General features: G+C 38.6%; 1 protein-coding gene across 1 annotated transcript in view; it reads right to left on the minus strand.

Moving 5' to 3' along the window:
• Positions 1-1,770: 1,770 nt before the first annotated feature.
• C4H4orf50 (chromosome 4 C4orf50 homolog) overlaps positions 1,771-19,415 on the minus strand; it is a 33,992-nt gene continuing 16,347 nt past the window's right edge. The window contains 5 exon segments of the mRNA XM_086464831.1: positions 1,771-2,390; positions 3,494-3,736; positions 13,465-13,647; positions 14,021-14,077; positions 16,286-16,462. Coding sequence (XP_086320957.1) covers positions 2,001-2,390; positions 3,494-3,736; positions 13,465-13,647; positions 14,021-14,077; positions 16,286-16,462 — 1,050 coding nt within the window. The 3' untranslated portion in view covers positions 1,771-2,000.

Here is a 19,415-nt window from a genome sequence, read left to right on the forward strand (position 1 = left end):
TGCTTCAATGCAGTTAACACGCCTGCAAGTGTCTCTTCCCCCATCTACACCTGTATGTGTCTGCAGCCCTTGTTCAAGAAATTATTAATTCCAGCACGAGGAAGAATGGGACCAAATAACCTAATTGGCTTAAAATGAAGCCCGATAGTTTAAAATAAAACACACTTGTCTTTGATAGAAAGGGACTGGATTAAGAAAGGCTTAATTTCATGGTAAGTTACTATGGTCCCAATCACAAAGTAGATGATAGCTACACTAGGATAACAAAGACTTATATCTTATCATCGGGAATTATTATGTTATTAGCACACTTCATGCATTGCAATCTGACCTCCAGCCTGAACTACAGGTCCTGTATTTTACTGTCAGCAAGATAAAGCTCCAAAAAAGTTCTCACAAGTGCTAATTCTTAAAGCATGATTTTATCAATATAAAAGTTACCATCTTAAATATTTAAAAGTGGTTTTGCACATCAAAATATCTTAACACTTGACAAAACAGCTGGTGGCTGGGTATCAGGTATACCTGTCTTCAGCAGTGCTGGCTAGGCATTAGGAAGAAGGGAAAGACACATGAAAGCAGCAGCCCAGATTTTGGAACCTCACTGGTGTCTCCTCTGCTTAGACAGCGCTCCAAAACATCGCTTCTAGGGGCTATTTCCCTGGGCATCTGGTGTGTAATTTCTAAAGATATGTTGGATGAAGACCAATTCCATTATTGTGATAAGCAATTGCACTGCTACCTTACTCAGCAAAGGAAGATGGGTTTCCCACAAAAAAAAAGTGCTAGTGTGTGCATTAATATTTCTTCAAAACCAGTCATTTTGTTTCCGGCTTCTGAAAAGCAGCATCAAACAAAGTAGTAACATACCATGAACCAGCTGGAGTAATCAATGGAGGCAGAGGAAAAGCATAGGAACAGTGTCACATATTACTGTGTGTTTAAAATGCCCTTTTCTAATAAAAGTGATTAGAAATAACGATAGCTGGGACACATGAATAATTGAGGTTTTCAAAAAATATTAACTCCGGTGGGATCCCAATATAAATCAGTGTTTTGGGCAATTTACAGCCATGCTCTCTTAAAGTTCTCGGAGTTAAGTGGCGTTAGTGCTCATGCACACCTGCACAGACATACTCTTCCCTCCTCCCTCCCACAACCAGGATCCATGAAAGGTTCACGCAGCCCAGACCACAACTATTTCTGAGCCAGACTATGAAGAAGACTGTCGCAGCTGTGCTAGCGCAGGTGGCCTGGCACCGCACCCACTTCTCCCTATTGTAGGTGTAGGGGTTTGGCAGCACAGGGTGCAGTCTGAATCATCCATCCTTTTAATGCAGGTATCACTGTACTCATCATGCCCAAGTGGTCACCTAAAGAAAGTAGTTCAGAACACATCCAGTAAAACTACTCAAGTTAAGCTGCAATTTGTTACTTAAAAGTAACAACTGAAGGATGCTATTTTACAGATACTAGCACCTACAGGAATACATTGAGTATCCTGCTGTAGGACAGCTTATTAAAACAAAGATAAAATAAAATTTAAAAAAAAAATCCAAGACACTAAAGAACAGCAAAACTACCCCCCAATTTCTGTAGAATGGGTTTCTAGAGGAAACAGTCACGCAAGGCAGATGTCCTTTCAGAACTTGCCACTGCACACTGAAGAAATGGGTTATACATAAAAGTGATTTAATAGATTGTTTCACAGTCTCAGTTAAAAGAAAAGCAAATCATAAACAAGCGGTGAAAAGAAAATGGGGAGGCAGCCCGGCTACTCAAAAACCTACAGGTTTCAGTGACCTCAAATATTCTAAGAAATTTTGATCATTAAAAGTATTACAGCTCTATTTCATGTACATTTTTCCAGTCATCTCAAAGTAGTTGCTAGGCTATGCTAACTAGTAAAACAACTTTGTTTTAAAAAATGATTAGTATTTTTTTAACAATGGAAAAATCGCATTGCTAAGATGCTTTACCTTGTTTTATTTCTGCAAGTTTTATTCTTTCCTGTGCAGCTGATTTCTCCCCACAGGATTTCGACCTTTATTACTTGCTGACAACACGTCTGACAAATAGCTTTTTGCTGTGGTAGCTGAGGTTGAGCCATCTGTTTTTTCTCTAGAGAGCCATGCCTTATTCATAATGGCATTTTTCTGTTTCATTCCCTGAGGAAGAGCACCTGCATGCTGATTTCCTATTTGACCCCAAAATACATCATCATATTTCGACAACTGATCCCTCCCCTTCATGGCCCAGAAAGCACTACGCTCTGGAGGCGCCAGTGCATCCTTCATCCTTGACAGCAGAGGCCAAGGGGCTTCCTCATGGATCATGGACAGGTTGCAGTCAGCCTTTAGATTTGAGTTGGAAGAGACGACTGAAGGTATCTGAGGAGGAAAGAAGAAAAGAAAACATAACCTTGGATGTCCCACTGTGTTTCTGTACATCATATGGAAACAGGCAACTCCGTGTATTGTGGCTGATTTCAGTTGTAGCTTACCTTGCAATTTCACCAAAAAAACCCCCACATCCCTGAGTTTACAAAGATGAGGTCAATCAAAGAGCTACTTGCATTCTGCTCTTCATAATAATTTTCTTTTATGACAATATTTTCACTAATCCTTTTGATATGGGACCATGATAGAGAAAAGGACCAGGAAACTGGATGTGAACTGCCACATATATCTCTTGCACTAAATAACATGTTATCAGAATTCTGAGTTGCCAAATCACTGTATAATAAATTTCTTAACTAAAGGGATATTTCAGAATCTTACATGATTTTTAAACTATTAATGCACAAACCAGAAACTATGCTTTTACTTGGTTTATTACATTTATTTTAACCCAAGTTGATAAAGGAAATTCAGTAGAGTAGTATTTGTAACTACTCTAGCTAACTGGCTTCAGTAGTTGCATACTTGAATTTTGTTTCCATACAATTATGGAGAGGTTATGTTGTCTCAGAGAGGGTGAAATCTCCTGCGTGTTTAGTTTAGCAGCAGACTGTCACAAATGCAATTGCAATTGATCAGCTCTGTTCTTAACAGGATTCCTGCAGTTAATGGAAATTACTGTAAAGAGCTTCAGGGCATAGGAATAATTGGATCACTAAAAAAAAAAAAAAAAAAAAAGAAAAAGGAAAAAAAAAGAGTTGGAGGGGAAAAAAGAGGTAGGACAAGATCAACATAACAACATAACTTTTTTTTTCAAACATCCAACAATTTTCAAGGATGGTCTTACCAGAGAGCACACCATGATGAAAACAAAACCTTTTAATTATTATTAGAAGACCCAAGCCATTCCTAAACAATAGGGAAGAAAACACATAGTAGAAAACATTAAACATTTATTATCCTCAGTTTGTTTAAACTAACAATCAACTGTGCCTCTCTGGAAGCAATCATTCAAATAGCTCCATGAACTATAAAATAACTGCCGATATAACAAATTTTACTGAACTAAAAAACATGAGAAAATTTTTACTGACCTGGCAATTTTAGCGATGGTTTTGCCTTAGTTCTTCATGCAAGGCTATGATCCTCTCTGGGCTTGTTGATTTTATAGGAGAACTAGTACATACATTTGGAGTGATGCAAGAGCTGTGGATGTTATCCACCTCTTGCTGAGAGTTTGCAGGTATTGACCTAGTCATCCCATTCACTTTAACATATGTCTCATGAGCCTCTGGCCGTCCATCAATCTGTGAAATGTCTGTGAAAGAAGGCAGCATCTGCAAGAGAAAATAACATTTTAAGAAGTTCGAGCTAGTTTCCAACTCTGTTTATTTTGGATTAGTGGAAGCCATTGGATGAATTCATTTCAATAAATGTTCACAGAAATTAAATGTAAATAAACTACATTTAAGAAAATGAGAAAAAAGACGATATACCAGTCATTTTAAATGTGAAATGTTCCTGCATCTGTCTAAAAATAAATCCTGTATTCATCAGTTCTTCCCGAAACAAATAAAATATCTTTAACTAACTACAGACAAAATTTGCATCTAGGTATTAAGAAAACCTAGACAACAAATAGGAAAAAAATTGTAAAAATGCCTTGTTATGTCTCCTTTTGAAGAATCTCAAGATTTCTAACATTATTTTTTCACACACATATTCTCTCACTCCACACTACACAACAAATTCAGGTTTGTCTATGAATGCTTAAGAAAGTTAAGCTGAATGGGCTTCAGAAGTGTATTAGATCAACTGCATGAACTCTTATGCAGACTCTCCTATTCTGAATCAAATAATATTAATTAATTTGATCTTATTTCACCTTCAAATCAACTTTCAACACCACAACAAACATTGAATATCTTCACTGAACTGAAACCAAATTTAGAGGGAAATGGCAGTTGTTTAATTATCCAAAAGATCTCCCTGAATGTGAATGACTATCACAGGGCAGTAGCATTTTATCATCCAAATACAAGTTTATTAAAGCTACAGGATCAATGTTACATTTTTTCTTGCAATTGCACAGAAAAACAAAGTTAGGATTGTTAACAACAGTTTCAGCCTTTGGGTTTTTAAAGAGAGTTATTTATTTATTTCCAAAATTATTACATCTAATTACAAGTTATCACCTTATTGCCATTAGTCCTCTTGCAAAAGCTCCAGAAATGCAAATACTGTAAATATGCCACGTCAGGAATGGTTACTTAATATAAACCACATTTTACTTAAAATAATATATTGGTTTTGCTCTGTACATCTTTAATGAGCATTAGCTACATCACTTCTGTCCATTAAAAAAAAAAAAAAATCAAAGGATTCTGAAATGCCATAGTGGTGTAAGATTGCTCTGAAGTGAACCCCCAAAAAGATGCGCATTTATTGACAAGCTAATGCATCAAAATAGAATTCTATTACAGCATGAAGAAGAATCTACAGTGTGTAAGCTGTTGCTATTGCCAAGTGTTGTGTCACCGTCTTGCAGGAGTGATCATCACGAAGCTTTATAAGAAACATGCTGCTTGCAAGCGGTTCAAGAGCAGCTCCAACGCCAGGTATCAGCAGTGCTGTACTGCCCCACAGCTTTTGAGGGGACTGAGTCCTAGCTGTTGACATGTACAAGCTAGCCAGACCTCGAAACAGTCATCGCTCTCATCTCCTGCTTGCAAAGTGACCCTGAAAGCTGACGGGCTCCCTGAAGTATGTCCTATGATTCTCAAGTACACAACACACTCAGCTCATAGGGTCAGGTATTCAGCTCACAGGGCCAGGAGGGTGGGCCATGCCTGTCCATCTCTAGACCCGGTGCGCTGCAGGACAGACCCTTCCCTGGCATACACCGCATAAGAAAACAAGAGTGGTAAACACAAGCAATGAACACTGCCTTTGATCCCCTTCTGTTCTTGGCTTCCCACCATGAGAGGATGGATCGAATGCTGCTGAATTCTAGCCATTGGTCCTGTTAAGGTACCAAACACAAGAATGTCTGGCCAGCTGAGATACTCCCCAGGAGCAGCTACCACCTGGATCATTTACTCCAGGCTGAACAACAGGCCAGGGAACAAGACGGTGACATCCAGGAACTGAAGGACCACGCGTACTGACCAACTTTGGGCATGTAATTTAGATAGGTGCTCTTCCCTAAAAGACGTACTTTCTCTACACTGATTACAGAGGGAATCTGTGACTCCATCTGGATACTGCGTTTGTTTAGGTAGGGTGGAATTCCAAATCATATCCTAGCATCACAGGAACAGATCAGTGGGAAAACGAAAGCTATACCTTCGGATGTTCCCCTGTAAACATAGAAGCCAAAGGCTGCTTCAGAAGCCCTTGGTTTCTAACCAAGGTTACAAGTGCAGTATCTCTCCCTAGCACTCACAAAAAATGCCAGCTTGCTGAAAGCGATGGAGGGGTTACAAAGGGCAGCCCTGAAATGTTTTGAGGCATGAAGAGATTGGATCAAAAATTATTTGATGAGAATTTCCTCACTACAGGAAGCACAGTTAGAGGCATCCATGGTGATAGATGAGAGACAGCAGGAGCAGAACAAGTTCTGGAGCTCAATGACCCATGCAAAGTCAAATCACTGTCCTCCTCATAGGCAGGAGAGCTGGTAAAGCTACCAGAAAAAAACACAGCACCAAATCAAAGCTGTGACAGTGGCACATTTCATTTCTAGAAAAACAACCTCCTTGCAGAGTCTTTCCTTTCCTTCAAAAGTAAGGAAACTTCAAACTCTTCTGCCTCTTGGGATTACAGAATTCTACTGCACTGAAAGTAGTGAAACTCAGTAGGAAGGTGGGTTAATGCAAACCCTAATGAGTGAAGCTGCTACTACACTGATGAAGTTATCACAGTATGGTCTGTGCTGTTTTTGCAAGTCAGTATGATTCTCTCAAAAACGCTCATCTTCAGTATTTCATAAGAATCTGTGAAACACTAAAGATTGTATTTTCTGTAGCACTATCGATATAGCTAAGCAAAAATTCTGCATTTTGTTTCAATGCCCAGACATATTTTTTTTTTTTTTTTTTTTTTTACGATATGACATTTTTTGCTTTCCTCACAAGTTTCCACAAATTACCTCACCTAAGAAGACATGCAAACATATATGATATTCAACCAAACTTGAAGAAGCGTATACTTGCATAATACCAAGTTCTAGAAAGGACTGACATTAAAACCAAAAAACATCATCTTACCCCAACATTACAAAAATAAAGACAGTGGTGTCAGAGATAAGAATAAAATGTTTTACTTCATCTGGACAATTTTAATTGCACAATTCATCCTAATCTAAATTCTAACATTTATCAGAAAATAAAGGGAGGTTAGTTTTTAAAGCTTTTCCTTTTTTAATCATGGCTGTTACTCTACTTGCATTTACTGTTCTAGACAAATAAATGCTGCTGCCGTGAATTAGTGCAAAAACCACAGCTAAAACGGCTGTATTATGTATGCAGTCAGGAAATACCTAAATCTTGTCAACCAAACCTGATTTTACTTTAAAATGGCACTAACCTTGAGTATACACCATCTCCTCAGCCATCACAAATTCTTGAGACACCCTCTGTACAAACAGCCATTTACATAATTATTGAACAGCTTTATCAGTTATTTCACTGGAAAGACCAGGCTGCCCTTAACTGATTTTAATCTGTATTTCATACTCTTCAGTATTTTTATTAATCTTCCTGAAGGAAAAAAATAACATATCTCTCAGCAATGGATTTTACCCTTGAAAAAATTACCAAACAACAACCACTATCTCCTGTCTTTCATCTCCTTTGAATTCCAATGATTCAAGTCACATTTTCTGTAACGTCAGAAAAAGAAGTCTCTTCCAGCAAAAAAACTTTGTCTTGAAAGGTCCCTTGGCCTTGATCAGCATTGTTCCCAAAAGACTGAAAGCCCAGAGCTAAATTTGTTCTTCCCTCTGAGGGTGGGATTCATCCAAATGAAGCACATCTCCTGGCTCCCTTCACAACCAATGGAGTCCAACTTCTATGACTGTTCTCACCTTATCCAAAGCAGATAAACAAAATGGGTGGGATAATTCCTTCTAAGTACCTCTTTCTCCACTATGAAAAGAAATAGATAAACTAACATGGATTGTCTGAAGTACAAACATCAAGCATGAAATATATCTCACCATCAGTGCCAGAAAAGCTTCTGATCTCACCAGCCATGCACAAATCATTTTAAGGACAGCATGTTATTTCAGGCCTGTTTCCTTCAAATATGATTCACAGGAAAGCAGTAAGAGTTTTCTTGCAAAAAAATGAGTAGAAATAGAAGAAAAAAAAAGAAAAAAGGCATTGTTCTACCAAAAAGTATCAAGTATCTCAGAAGAAATCCCCTGATACAAAGGAGGATTAAGCTATACTGTTGGGCACATTTATTCCCTATTTTGTAAAACAGATAATACACTACACTGGACACATTCTTTGCCTGGAGCTTTCCATCCATAAGGTTTAGGATGACTTCATGAAAAGCAATAAAAAAGCATTACCATTTATCCATATACTCCTTGCACAAATTCCCTGTCAGCCCTGAGAAAGGAGAACAAATAGCCACAATGGTTTCAGACCCACTATGGAAAGAATATATAAAATATACCATCAAGTCCAAGCCCTGTACGGCAGTACACTGATCCATTACAGGCACCAGTCATCGGGACAGAGGCTGTTGTCTCAGTCATTTGAGAGAAAGAATTGAACATACTTCTGTTTCTACACACACACACACTAAAAGAGAGAGAATAGGCCCCAAAATATAGCTACACTGTCTGAGATGAGCCCATGTGAAAGGCAAGCCAAGCTCACTTGCTCCTCTATGTGGTTCTCTAATACATCAAAAGCAGCATGGACACAACCTCATGTTCAAGCTAGTCAAACTGGGTAAAGCCTGTTTCTTAAATTGCAAATAGACACCTAAATTCAGAAAAAAAAGCAGAGCCTCCTCTTTCACATTTCCTATTAGTTATCTGGAGCATTTTGTCTTGCCTTCCACTGTTACCAACCTCAAGCAGATGTTGAAAAGCCCAGTCCCAGTTCTTTTTGTTAGCTGTGTAGTGAACACCAGTTGATGAATGCTATCCTGTGTACTTTCCACTGGGAAAGGCAGAAAAACAGTAACTGTTAATGTCCATGAATTAATTCCACAACAGCAAGAAAAGAAAGATGGGGCCAGGGCCTTTCCAATTAAAAAGAAATCAGCATTTAAAAAATGATGATTCAAATGGGACACACAAAAGGCCAAAAATGGCCACATATTCTGTGTCTGACGTCCGGCATGTGAATCCCAGCTATGGCACTATGCTGAGTGCCACGTGCATCCACTGGAGGCAGCCCTTGTCCCTGGGGTGTGTCCTCCTCAGACAAATGCTTTTCATTTTCCAAACGCAACATAAGACAAGGTTTTCATTATTTCAATTGCCCAAATTTATTATCATTCCACTACAAGGGGCTCCAATAGTTTCTCAGTTTAGGTCTTTTAAAAGGAAAATATGTCACAAAGGCTTAGAAATTAACTTCTTTGTGCCTCCAAAAATTTCAAGTCCATATGTCCTGGTTTGGGCTAAATCAGAACTAATTCTGTTTTAGTGCTTTAACTTTTCAGTTAAGTCTCCTCTAACTACCAGCACTTTCTGAAACAGCAGCCTGTTTTTCCAGACAGTGATTGCTCCTAGCAGTGATAAGGCCTGGTGTTTATAGTTCGTACCAAGGAATGGGATGCAGAGAGGCCCTGGCTTATACTTGTTCTTATGGCGACCAAGGTCACTGCTAAATCTTGTACTCCGTGTTGGGGTGCCAGGAGTGAAAAGGGTCGCACCTACAGGGAGGAGCGAACTGGACAGGTGACCCAAACCTGACCAACAGAGTATTCCATCCCATAGATGTCATATTCAGTATAAAGCTGAGAGATCACGAGGGTCTCGCCCCTTCGCTCTTCTTCGATGGCCGACATCTGAGGAGGACTGATCCATGCATCCCTGAATCCAGTGCCTGAGTCCAGCTCCTGCATCCCGTCCCTGTCTGCTGCCGAGTCCAGCCTGGGACTGCCCCAGTGCCAGCCCTGCGGTGTGGTGGTGACGTATTGTCATCAGGGTGGGGGGAGTTGGGTTCGGTATTGGGTTTGTATATATATTTGTACATATTGTATATATTTCATTTTCTCCTTATTCGTATTATTATCTTTTCTTTTATTGTTATTGTTCCATTAAAGCTGTTTTAGTTTTCTTTTCCAAACCGTAAAGTCTCTCTCCCTTGTTCTCTCTCCTTTTCCCTTTTGGGAGGGGAGAGGGGTTAGTAGAGAGCGTCTGTCATTCGTTAGTGGCTGGCCCAGCCTCAAACCGTGACACCATATTAGACTTACATTGTCATTCCTATGGCTCCCCAAAGGGCTATTTTTTAAAAAAATTGAGAGGCAGCTTTTCTTCACCATCCTTCACACCATTTTTGCTTTCATTAGAGCGACATGTGTGTTTCCTTCGGACGAAAAAAAAAACAAACCACCAAAAACCCTTCTGTGCAATCCTATATGTTTATTACGATAAAACAAACCAAAATTAAATTAAGTTACTCTAAATTACTCAATTAAACTAAATTACAAATAAAGAGCTTCATGGTGTACAGTTTTATGGTGAGGAAAAGTCATTAAAAATCGAGTCCTCTTTACAGGGACTTGAAATGAATACTAAGAGAAGGAAAATTGACTTTCTTTTCTGAACATGCTACTCTAGTGTATATAAGGCCTCAGTGAAAAGTACACTGCTGGAATAAAATAATGAGATACTACGCGATTCAAGCACATTTTATTTCTCACTCAAAAACATTCGAATGTAACACTGGGCTGTAAAAATAATCAAGAATGACAAAACTCAAAATGTGTGCTGCTCTGATAAACCGAACTGACTTGAATCACAGAATGACAGACTGGTAGGGGTTGGAAGGGACCTCGAAAGATCATCTAGTCCAACCCCCCCGCTAAAGCAGGACCACCTAGAGTAGATCATACAGGACTGCGTCCAGGCGGGTTTTGAATATCTCCAGAGGAGGAGACTCCACAACCTCCCTGGGCAGCCTGTTCCAGTGCTCTGCCATCCTCAGAGTAAAGAACTTTTTCCTCATGTTCAGGTGGAATTTCCTGTGCTCCAGTTTGAAGCCTTGAGTTATTGTAAATCATTCAAATAAAGTCATTGGGACAACAGTGATTTATCACGTCTGAGAACAGCCTCAAATGCTGAAAGTGAAGTCTGAAGAGAAGCTCCAAAGATGATTGGTTTTGCATCACACTGTCTTCATGCTTTAGTATTTTAATTGGGATGAACATTGGGAAGAAATTACTTCTGGCAAATGGAAACGAAAAGACCAATCATCCATTGTGTCCTAAATGAGCAAAGAACTGAAGTTCACTTTTGTCCTTAAGTATGAGTGATATGCCCACAAGCCCTCCACTGAAGCCAGAGCTTCCTAGCACACTGCTAGGACAGATCTATCTAATCTACATATAATTCCATGTAGAGATGAAAAAAAAAGACTTCTTAAAAGAATTTTAAAAGATATTTTCTTCTGAGACCCAGACATAAACTTTTTCACTGAACTACAAAACATCAGGCACTGAGTTGAATACAGAGTCCCTTTTCCCTTCGAAGGGCCCTTCATGCACCACTGCAAACTCTTAGTTGAAATTCATTCGTAAGCCAAAGCAGGCAGGTCTGCCAATGTATGACAGGCTTCCTTTTGTCACTAGGTCCAGAAATGAATAAAGCCAATTGCAAATCCTTAATTTAGGAAGGGAAAAAAAAAAGGCAGGTTTTCTCTAGAAGCATTCAAATGTTAGGCATGATTTAGAAGTGAAAATCTGAGGGGAAGGAAGAGAATCAGCTTTCAAAGTAGTTTTATGTAAGTAAGACCTGGGCATATCCCTGGAATCCTAGATGTGAATTGCAGTGAGAATAAAAGTTGAAGTGCAAAAAACAGAATCCTCAAAGACGAAAAGTCAGTTCAGTTTAACATATGCCTACAGAATTCAGTACAGGATTTTTAAAACCAAAGTAATGTATCACATGAACATGAAATGGTCTCTCTTCTTTTTGATTCTAACCAACACTTATTAAATTAGGAGTAATGACATTTTCTCACTGAAATGTTTTCCCTTTCAAACTGATCTGCAGAAATCTAAGTTTTTCTTCGGAACATACAGATCTGCCTTGAGAGGAAAGGTTTCCCCTGTTCCACATGAAATTACTTAGCACAGTACTTATGATGGACCAGAATGATCCGAAACTCAATGTCAAGTTGCCCAGCAAAAGCCAGTCTGTTCTCTGCATGATTAAAAAAAAAAAAAGGCTTGAATCCCAGTGTGCCTGAGGCTAAGTGAGACTTCTGGCCACTACAGTGCTGGATACTATGGGAAGGGGGTTGTACCCCACTTAGTATGAATAGCTAAATATCTATGGAAGCAGGGAATTGAATGCAGGGCTCCTGCACTTGAGTCTAATACTCTCCTGTTGGAGCTGCTCATTTTTGTGATAATTAGACATTCAGGGAGACAGTGTGAGTGTGCACAGTATTTTGGCATATATTGTATTGGGAAGCTTTCTAGTAACACCCATTTATCACAGCAATGTCTGAGAAACTGAAGGCAGTGAAGTATTACCTCCCTCTGACAGATGAGTTACTAACTACTGTCACATCAAACACTTATTCTCAGTGTGAGCTTGTGTGCGACAGAGGTGGACACAGACTTTATATACTCAAAGGAGACACACCCAGACACAGAATCCATCCTGTCCTACAACCAGGAATCAATCTACCTTTTCCCTAACATGCAATTAAATTCTTGCCACAGAAACAAGTATGACTGACTGATAGCTTGCAACACTTAATAACACTAGAATATAAGAGAAGTATAAGCTTTTTCAGAGCGATACAGAATACCACCCTGTGTGCAAAAAATGTAAAATAATCAGAAAAATAATCCTGTGGATTTACTATACTATATGCCCCTTCTGAGCATCTTTACTTCTCCTGATGAAAAATAGCTGTCAGTGTCATTAAAAAGAAATTATTTTTATGTACTCATTTTGCAGTGCATTGTATTAGCTGAAGTACAAAACATAGTATGAACATATGTTCTGTGTCCTGCTGTGGTAGGCAGCCACTTTCCCAATATTTTTCAATTGTGTAACTCAAAATATTCCCTGCCCCAGCTCCTTTTAACCAGCAAGATTCTATTTGAGTGTACTAGACACAAACGTTACCAAACATTGTTTGGGTATTTTTACAGGCTTTGTTTAAAATAATAAGAGGGAGAAAATCAAAGGGAAAAAAAGAGCTTGTGTGAAGGTTACTGAAGTACTGCGAGTGAATTCCTTTTTCTCCAGGTTGCCAGATTCAGATTCCTGTCCTTAAGAATGTCTTCAAGTAAGTGCTACTCCAAAAATACGAAGTATATTCCCAGCATCGAAGCTATTAATGATAATAATGAACAGAACCAGGTGTGAAGCAGAGTGTTTCCCACTGGAATCACTTTCATCATGCCAGTGAAATGCAAGTAACTAATTCCCTTTTGAATATGAAAGGCCACTGAGTTAACTTAAATCTTAAAATGATTCATTGCAGACATTTTTTTTCTCATTTCTTCAGAAATCTGAGACAATGCATTGTTCAGAAAGAAGATTCAAAATTCATATTTAAAGCAAAATTGAATAATATGTGCTATATTATCCACTAGGATATTTTGTCAAATTATCAGGGAAGTGTTTTTTTCCATGGAGTACCAATGCACATTGTGATAAGCTCCAGAAGATTTAAGCCCTGACGAAAACAGCAGTAAAGCAGCCAACTCCACTGACTTGTCTGAAGCAATATTGTGCTGAAATATGTTTTATAACTACACATTGAGTCTCACTAAACACTTTAAAGAAAAACCAAATCATTGACAATACAATAGTGGAAACAGGAGGATCCTACAAGGCAGTACAAACACTTACCTCTTGATCACACATTGGTGTAAAAGTGACTGTGTACTCTGCCAAGGCCACGTCATTCACCAAGTTTTTCACCTCTTCAGCAAATGCAGAGTTAATAATTCCTCTCCTGTAAAATTCGCCATGCATCCTCATAATGAAGCTGTTCCTTTCCTGGCACTTTCGGGTGAGGCAAGCCAGTTTAGCCTATGTGGCATGAACACATATACATTGATTTCACTGCCTGTTGAGACTCCAAGATTGTATTTTATGTCTGACCTGTAATTTCATATGTTTTGACCCAAGGCTATAGACTGCATTCCTCTGCCTCTGCACCTTTCAACAGCACCTGCACACAAATAAACTGGAAAGAGATGTTCGCTTTCCACATGAGAGGTCCCCCTTCTGAGAGACTGAAGAGTACCGACAGCAGTAATGTCAGCAAGCCCTTGCCTAAAGCCCAGTAGTAAACAGCTAAGCCAGGGGCAGCTGCAGACGGCAGGCACATGCACAGAAGCCTGGAAGCAAAGGGATACACCTTTGTGTAGGTCCTGCATCGGCTTTCAAGAAAATACAGTACCTTCAGAGGAGCTAGCATCAACTTCACTTCAGACTTTCTCTCCTGAAGCTCTTTTTCCTGAAAGGTTGAAAAACATCTTGCATTAATTTATTCAAGAGTCACTTTAAAATACAGTAGCAGGTTTTTGATATTTGTTTTAGACCTGACTTCTGAGGCGCACACTTCGCATATTTGTGTGACCCTGTATCACAAACATGAGGAAGCAGTGTAAGTAGTTGGTTGTACTCAGATAGGCCATGGCACACAAATACAGCCCTACTAGCACTAACGTTGGTCTTATGTACCACCAAACGTTTCCGGATATTTTTAGATGAAGCCCTGTATCAGTGAGGTTATTTCATCAAAGCAGCATCACTTTAAAGACTTGCAATCCTTCATTATGCACTCATGTTCCAATTTACTCTGTGAATCTTCTAAAATACTCTTTTGGGGAAGTTTTCCCATTTCTTATCTATATTATCTTGTAGAACGATAGAAACAAGGAGGGATGATGGCAGACTCTGAAAAGTGAACATCAACAACTTTCTACTCTGACACATCGATGCATGTCTTCTATTTAGAGGTGAGGCAGGGTGAGACAGATGATCTGTACCTTATGATTAAAATGTTTATTATTTGTGGGAAACCTGCTTTCTGATTATGCAGAAAAAAAGTACAATATCCTGCCAGGTAAAATCCATTTCTATTATGAATCAATACGCTATTATTGTATAATTTGTATAACAAAGTACAGATTCCTTTGCATTCATTTTGCTTGACAATTTGTATTTCTTTAAAGCCTACAGTAAATATATTATGAGCATCAGAAAAAGATTCCCTTTATGAGAATTCAGTTATGCTGAAAGAGGTTGCATGGTCTTCAGCTAATAAGTTGCAGTCTTGGGAAGAAACAGAGTAGATAGGACAGGAGACGCATGTCTTACATTGCACTAGCACTGGGGGAACAAAGAAAAAGCTGAAATTAGGTCCTTGCACTGGTGACATTCAATTCTTGACAAGGCATGGAGCAAAACTTTTTGCTGATGCAACAGAACAATTCGGAATTGCCCATTTATACCGATAGCACATCTCACTCTTTGCTTACCTACTATCTGATATGCACCATCCATCACTACAGACAGTACAAAACAATTTCATTTTGCCACCACTACTCTGCTAAGAGGCATCCTAATCAACGTCTAGAGAAGCCACTAACCCTCTGTACAGGCCTGGTTTTAAAGCAAATCACAGCACGTGACAAGGCTAAGGAAAAAAAAACCAAACAAAACCAAAAATGACAAACCAACAAAAAAAACCCCAACCCCAAAATCCAAAACTGTAGAACAGGTGGATTTATCATGGAGGAAGTAGGATGAACCTTGTACCCAGTAGGAAGCAGATAATCATCTCTTGTATTTCAGAGGAAAGAGAGAGAAGCAGCATGTTCTACATGTTGTATCAGGGTATGAAGAATAATATTTAGAAAATTCCAGCTCACATTTTAACTATCATCTCTTTTTGAAAAATAGTTTCCAAAGAAATAGGAAACAAAATGTAAGGGAAAAAAGTCCTAGCAGGAATGTTTCCACCTAAGACTTCATTAGTTGTAGTCACACTGACAGCAGTAGTTTTGTTGTCAGGCCATATGGCAGCAGCTTTGCAAATGTTAATGTCTGTACCTGCTCTGGTTTGCCAGGTGAAATATAATACACAAGTGTAAAAACTGCTTATGTAAGCATACTTGTTTATACACGGAGGTTCTCATCAGAATAACTATGTCAATAAATAAAACCACAAACCACACACGTAACTGAAAATGTGTTAACGAAACTCTTAATGTGTAACTCTAGCAGCTGGATCAAAAAAGAGTTAGAAAAAACTCTATCGCTAGCTCACTGAGTTTCCTAATCTGATATAGTGCAACAAGAAAGTTGGGAATGCTAAAAATCCTGACAGTTTAAGCCAAAGAGGTGGCTCTATAAAGAATTTCAGCACCACTGTGCTTGCATTACACTACGGGGATTATAGCAGATACTGGCAGCAACTTTTATTATAGTCTATCATATTTCCGTAACACTGACCACCCAGGCAGTTTACATCTTTTCCTTATTTCTCTGAAGTCAGGAGTACTTTTACATGCCTGGAAACCATTTAACTATTGTCAGCCTCATTCCCAGGAAAGAAGACTATTTTAGTTCTCTCCTTTTAGAAGAAATAGGTAGAACCTGAAGTCTAAGCTCACATTTGTCTACCCACTTAGGCACACAGAAAACAGCTTTATTATACCTTTTCACATAGCTGAGCCTGAAGGAGTTCCACTTCATTCTGCAATTTGTGAAACTGATTTTGCAGCGCAGCCTGGTCCCTGAGCTGGGCTTTCAAGGTCAGCACTTGCTGCTGCAATCTCTTATTGGCTGTTTCATTCTCCTCGATTTTCTGGACATCTTTCACAGTGTACACAGGCTAGAGAGCAAATAAACAGATTTTCAAATTAGATGCATAAAATTATGAAAACATTCTAAATCATGTTTTGGAGTGCAAAACTTCATTCAGTATATGTACCTATTTGTACATCAAAAAAAATTAAGCTGATATAAAACATATGACTTCAAACCTTGATAAACATATTAGCACTAATATCTTGCACTAATCTTAAAACTGTTTATAAGCAAAGAGCTCTTGATACCCTGTGAGAGCAGGTGTAGGATTGGGATTTCTCAACACTCCTTCAAGGTAAGTACTGTATTATAATAATTTCATACCTGGGGAAACTGAGGCACAGACAGATTAAGTGACAAACCTACGGTCACACAGTGGGTAAAAGACCCCAGTCTCCTGCTCCAACTGCTATATAATACACCCCTCGTTTTTCTACTTATATTCATTTTGGAAAGCAAATGTCACTCTCACAGTTACATTTTTGTTTTGGAAGATTATTAATAAAACTAGTCAGATTTCAAGTATAAATTTCAAAATATTTCAAAAGAAAATATTTATTACATTAAAATGTAGTAATAATGGTACACAACAAATGGAAGGAGGAGCTTCTGAATTTTACTCCTCCTCCCCCACTCTCTGGTTTGGTTTGGTTTTTGTTTTTTCTTGGGTTTTTTTTTCAATTTCATGCACTTAAGATTGAAAGGATTAGCGAGAGCTTTAGATTGATGGTCAGCATCATAAGGTCAGCTCCTAGAAGTGACACTGTTAGATTAAACATATAGATTAAGAACGAGGAAAATCTGAGGATAAAGTCTTGTGAAAAACATTTATGCTATCGTGAACTTAAAAAAAATACGGAGTTGATACACACAGATGTTCAAGGTTTCCAATAACAGGTTATGTAAGCAAGTCTGAAATATTAAGCATTTAAGCGATTAAGCTAAAAATTCTAGTCAGACCTATGATATACTGCAGTAAAACCATATAACCTTCTGACAAAACTTGCAGGAAGATGGTTTGATTTTAATGTTTATTAACATTGATACAACCAAGAGAAAAGCTAATATTCAGCCATGACGCACAACACCACAGTTAAATTTTCCCTCGCTTTCTGACAGCCTTTCCCACTCTGACACCCTTGGTGACTGCCACATACTGAAGCTGCCATTTCATAGAAAACAGCAACCTGAATTGGTACATCACATCACTCTGCCCGCAATACATCACTGCAACACAGATAAAAACAGAAATACAACCTTTTCATACTGTTCTTCCTAATGAAGCAAGTCCCCTATGCACAGCATTCAAGCCAGCTGGGCATGCTTTGTACCAAACTTTTTGGCTCCCTCTTGCGTTAAGAGAAAAGAACAATAGCAGCTGTTGGACACATCACAATTGATTAGACCAGGGTTGTAGTGACAAAAGCCTGACGATGAGTCTGAGGTAAGATATTTTTCTCATCTTCTTCTTTCCCACACAAAAAGTATGTTAAATAGAAAATGGAAACACTCCCTGACTGAAGATGCTTCATGGCAAGAGAGGTAGGGAAATAAAAAAGTTGCTTGAAGGTTAAAGACAGAGAGAAGTTCCCTCTTCCTTTTGCATTTTGCTGACGTGCTAACAGTTTTCTGCAGTTTCAAAGCACAAATGAGGTGTATAAGGCTCATTTATGACCACTCTGTCAGATGTCCCAGTTAAAAGCAACCATGGGTTGTGCAGTCAAGCTCCAGAAGGGTGAAGGTCCCAGTAGCTGGGACTGGGAAATAACCAAAGGATAACTAAGCCCAAAACGTAGCATTTAACGCACTGCATCCTTTTAAAACCTGGCAAGACCTCTAGTCTTTGAAGTTGGTGCTTAAACACTAAAAATAAAAATAAAATCTTCCTCTTCTCTGTGCTGTGCTTATCTGAAAACTCAATGAGAAAATGAGAAGGAATATGACTTTTTTGGCTACAGGCCATGACAGGAGTTAGGGGTTCACCGGGGAAGCCCAGCACCTTATTTACTGTGTACATTTCATGCAAAATTCTTGTATTAATTTTCAAAGATGTAATTAGTATCCTGCTCCCTTCCTGCTCCCCCCTATATTTCTCCTAAGTTCTACCACAGCACCACGGTTCAGAAGACCATCTCAACATCCTAGAAATTTTCCCCAAATACACTTAACGCTAAATGGTATTTCCTCCATTAGCAACACCACTGAAAAAAAGAGTCCTAGCAGTAATCTTGGAACATATTATCTTTGCTCTCTTACTTGCAATGAATAATAACAGCCTATTGGAGTCTCAGCTGAGAACCAGGAACCCTGGGCATCAGGGGCTGTAGAACATAAGATATGTACAAAGTCCTAACAGATATACCCAAAACATATTGTGTCTCTACTTTCTATCTGTACTATTTGCTGAATTCTGCCAATAAAATCAATATGCTTTGGTTAAGACATAATGGACTTGAGTCATGCAGATAATTGTGCCATCAAAGAGTGTACTGAAGGATAAACCCAGTTCTGTGATGTACATGTGCTGCACCTTTGACCCTGGAATGAAACATGTATATTCAATAATTTGACATTAACCTTACACAAGTAATTAAATCAGATGAAGTAGTCAGATCCAAATCAAGCACCATCACAATATTGCATAAATATATTCTACTGATTAATAAACACTAACATGGAAAGTTTAGTTATCAGAGAGACTTAAAAGTGGGGATTTTTCAGATGAAAGTCTGACCTGCATTTTTTCCAGTGCAAAAACTTTCTGTCGATGTTGATGAACTTTATTCCCATGAGTCATATTAACATCTTAATCCAGTGACTAATAAAATAAGCAATAATTGGCCCAGATTGTCCCCAAACAAAAGGGTTAAATCTCCATTGCCCAAAAATGCCCTCAAAAACTTAAGCGTCAGCTTAAACAAAACACCACAATATACTTCTGTTTATTTTCAAACAATTTGGGAGTTTCTTCTTCTTAC

This window comes from Leptosomus discolor, chromosome 4, assembly GCF_034619465.1.
Source record: "Leptosomus discolor isolate bLepDis1 chromosome 4, bLepDis1.hap2, whole genome shotgun sequence".
NCBI classification, from domain to species: domain Eukaryota; kingdom Metazoa; phylum Chordata; class Aves; order Leptosomiformes; family Leptosomidae; genus Leptosomus; species Leptosomus discolor.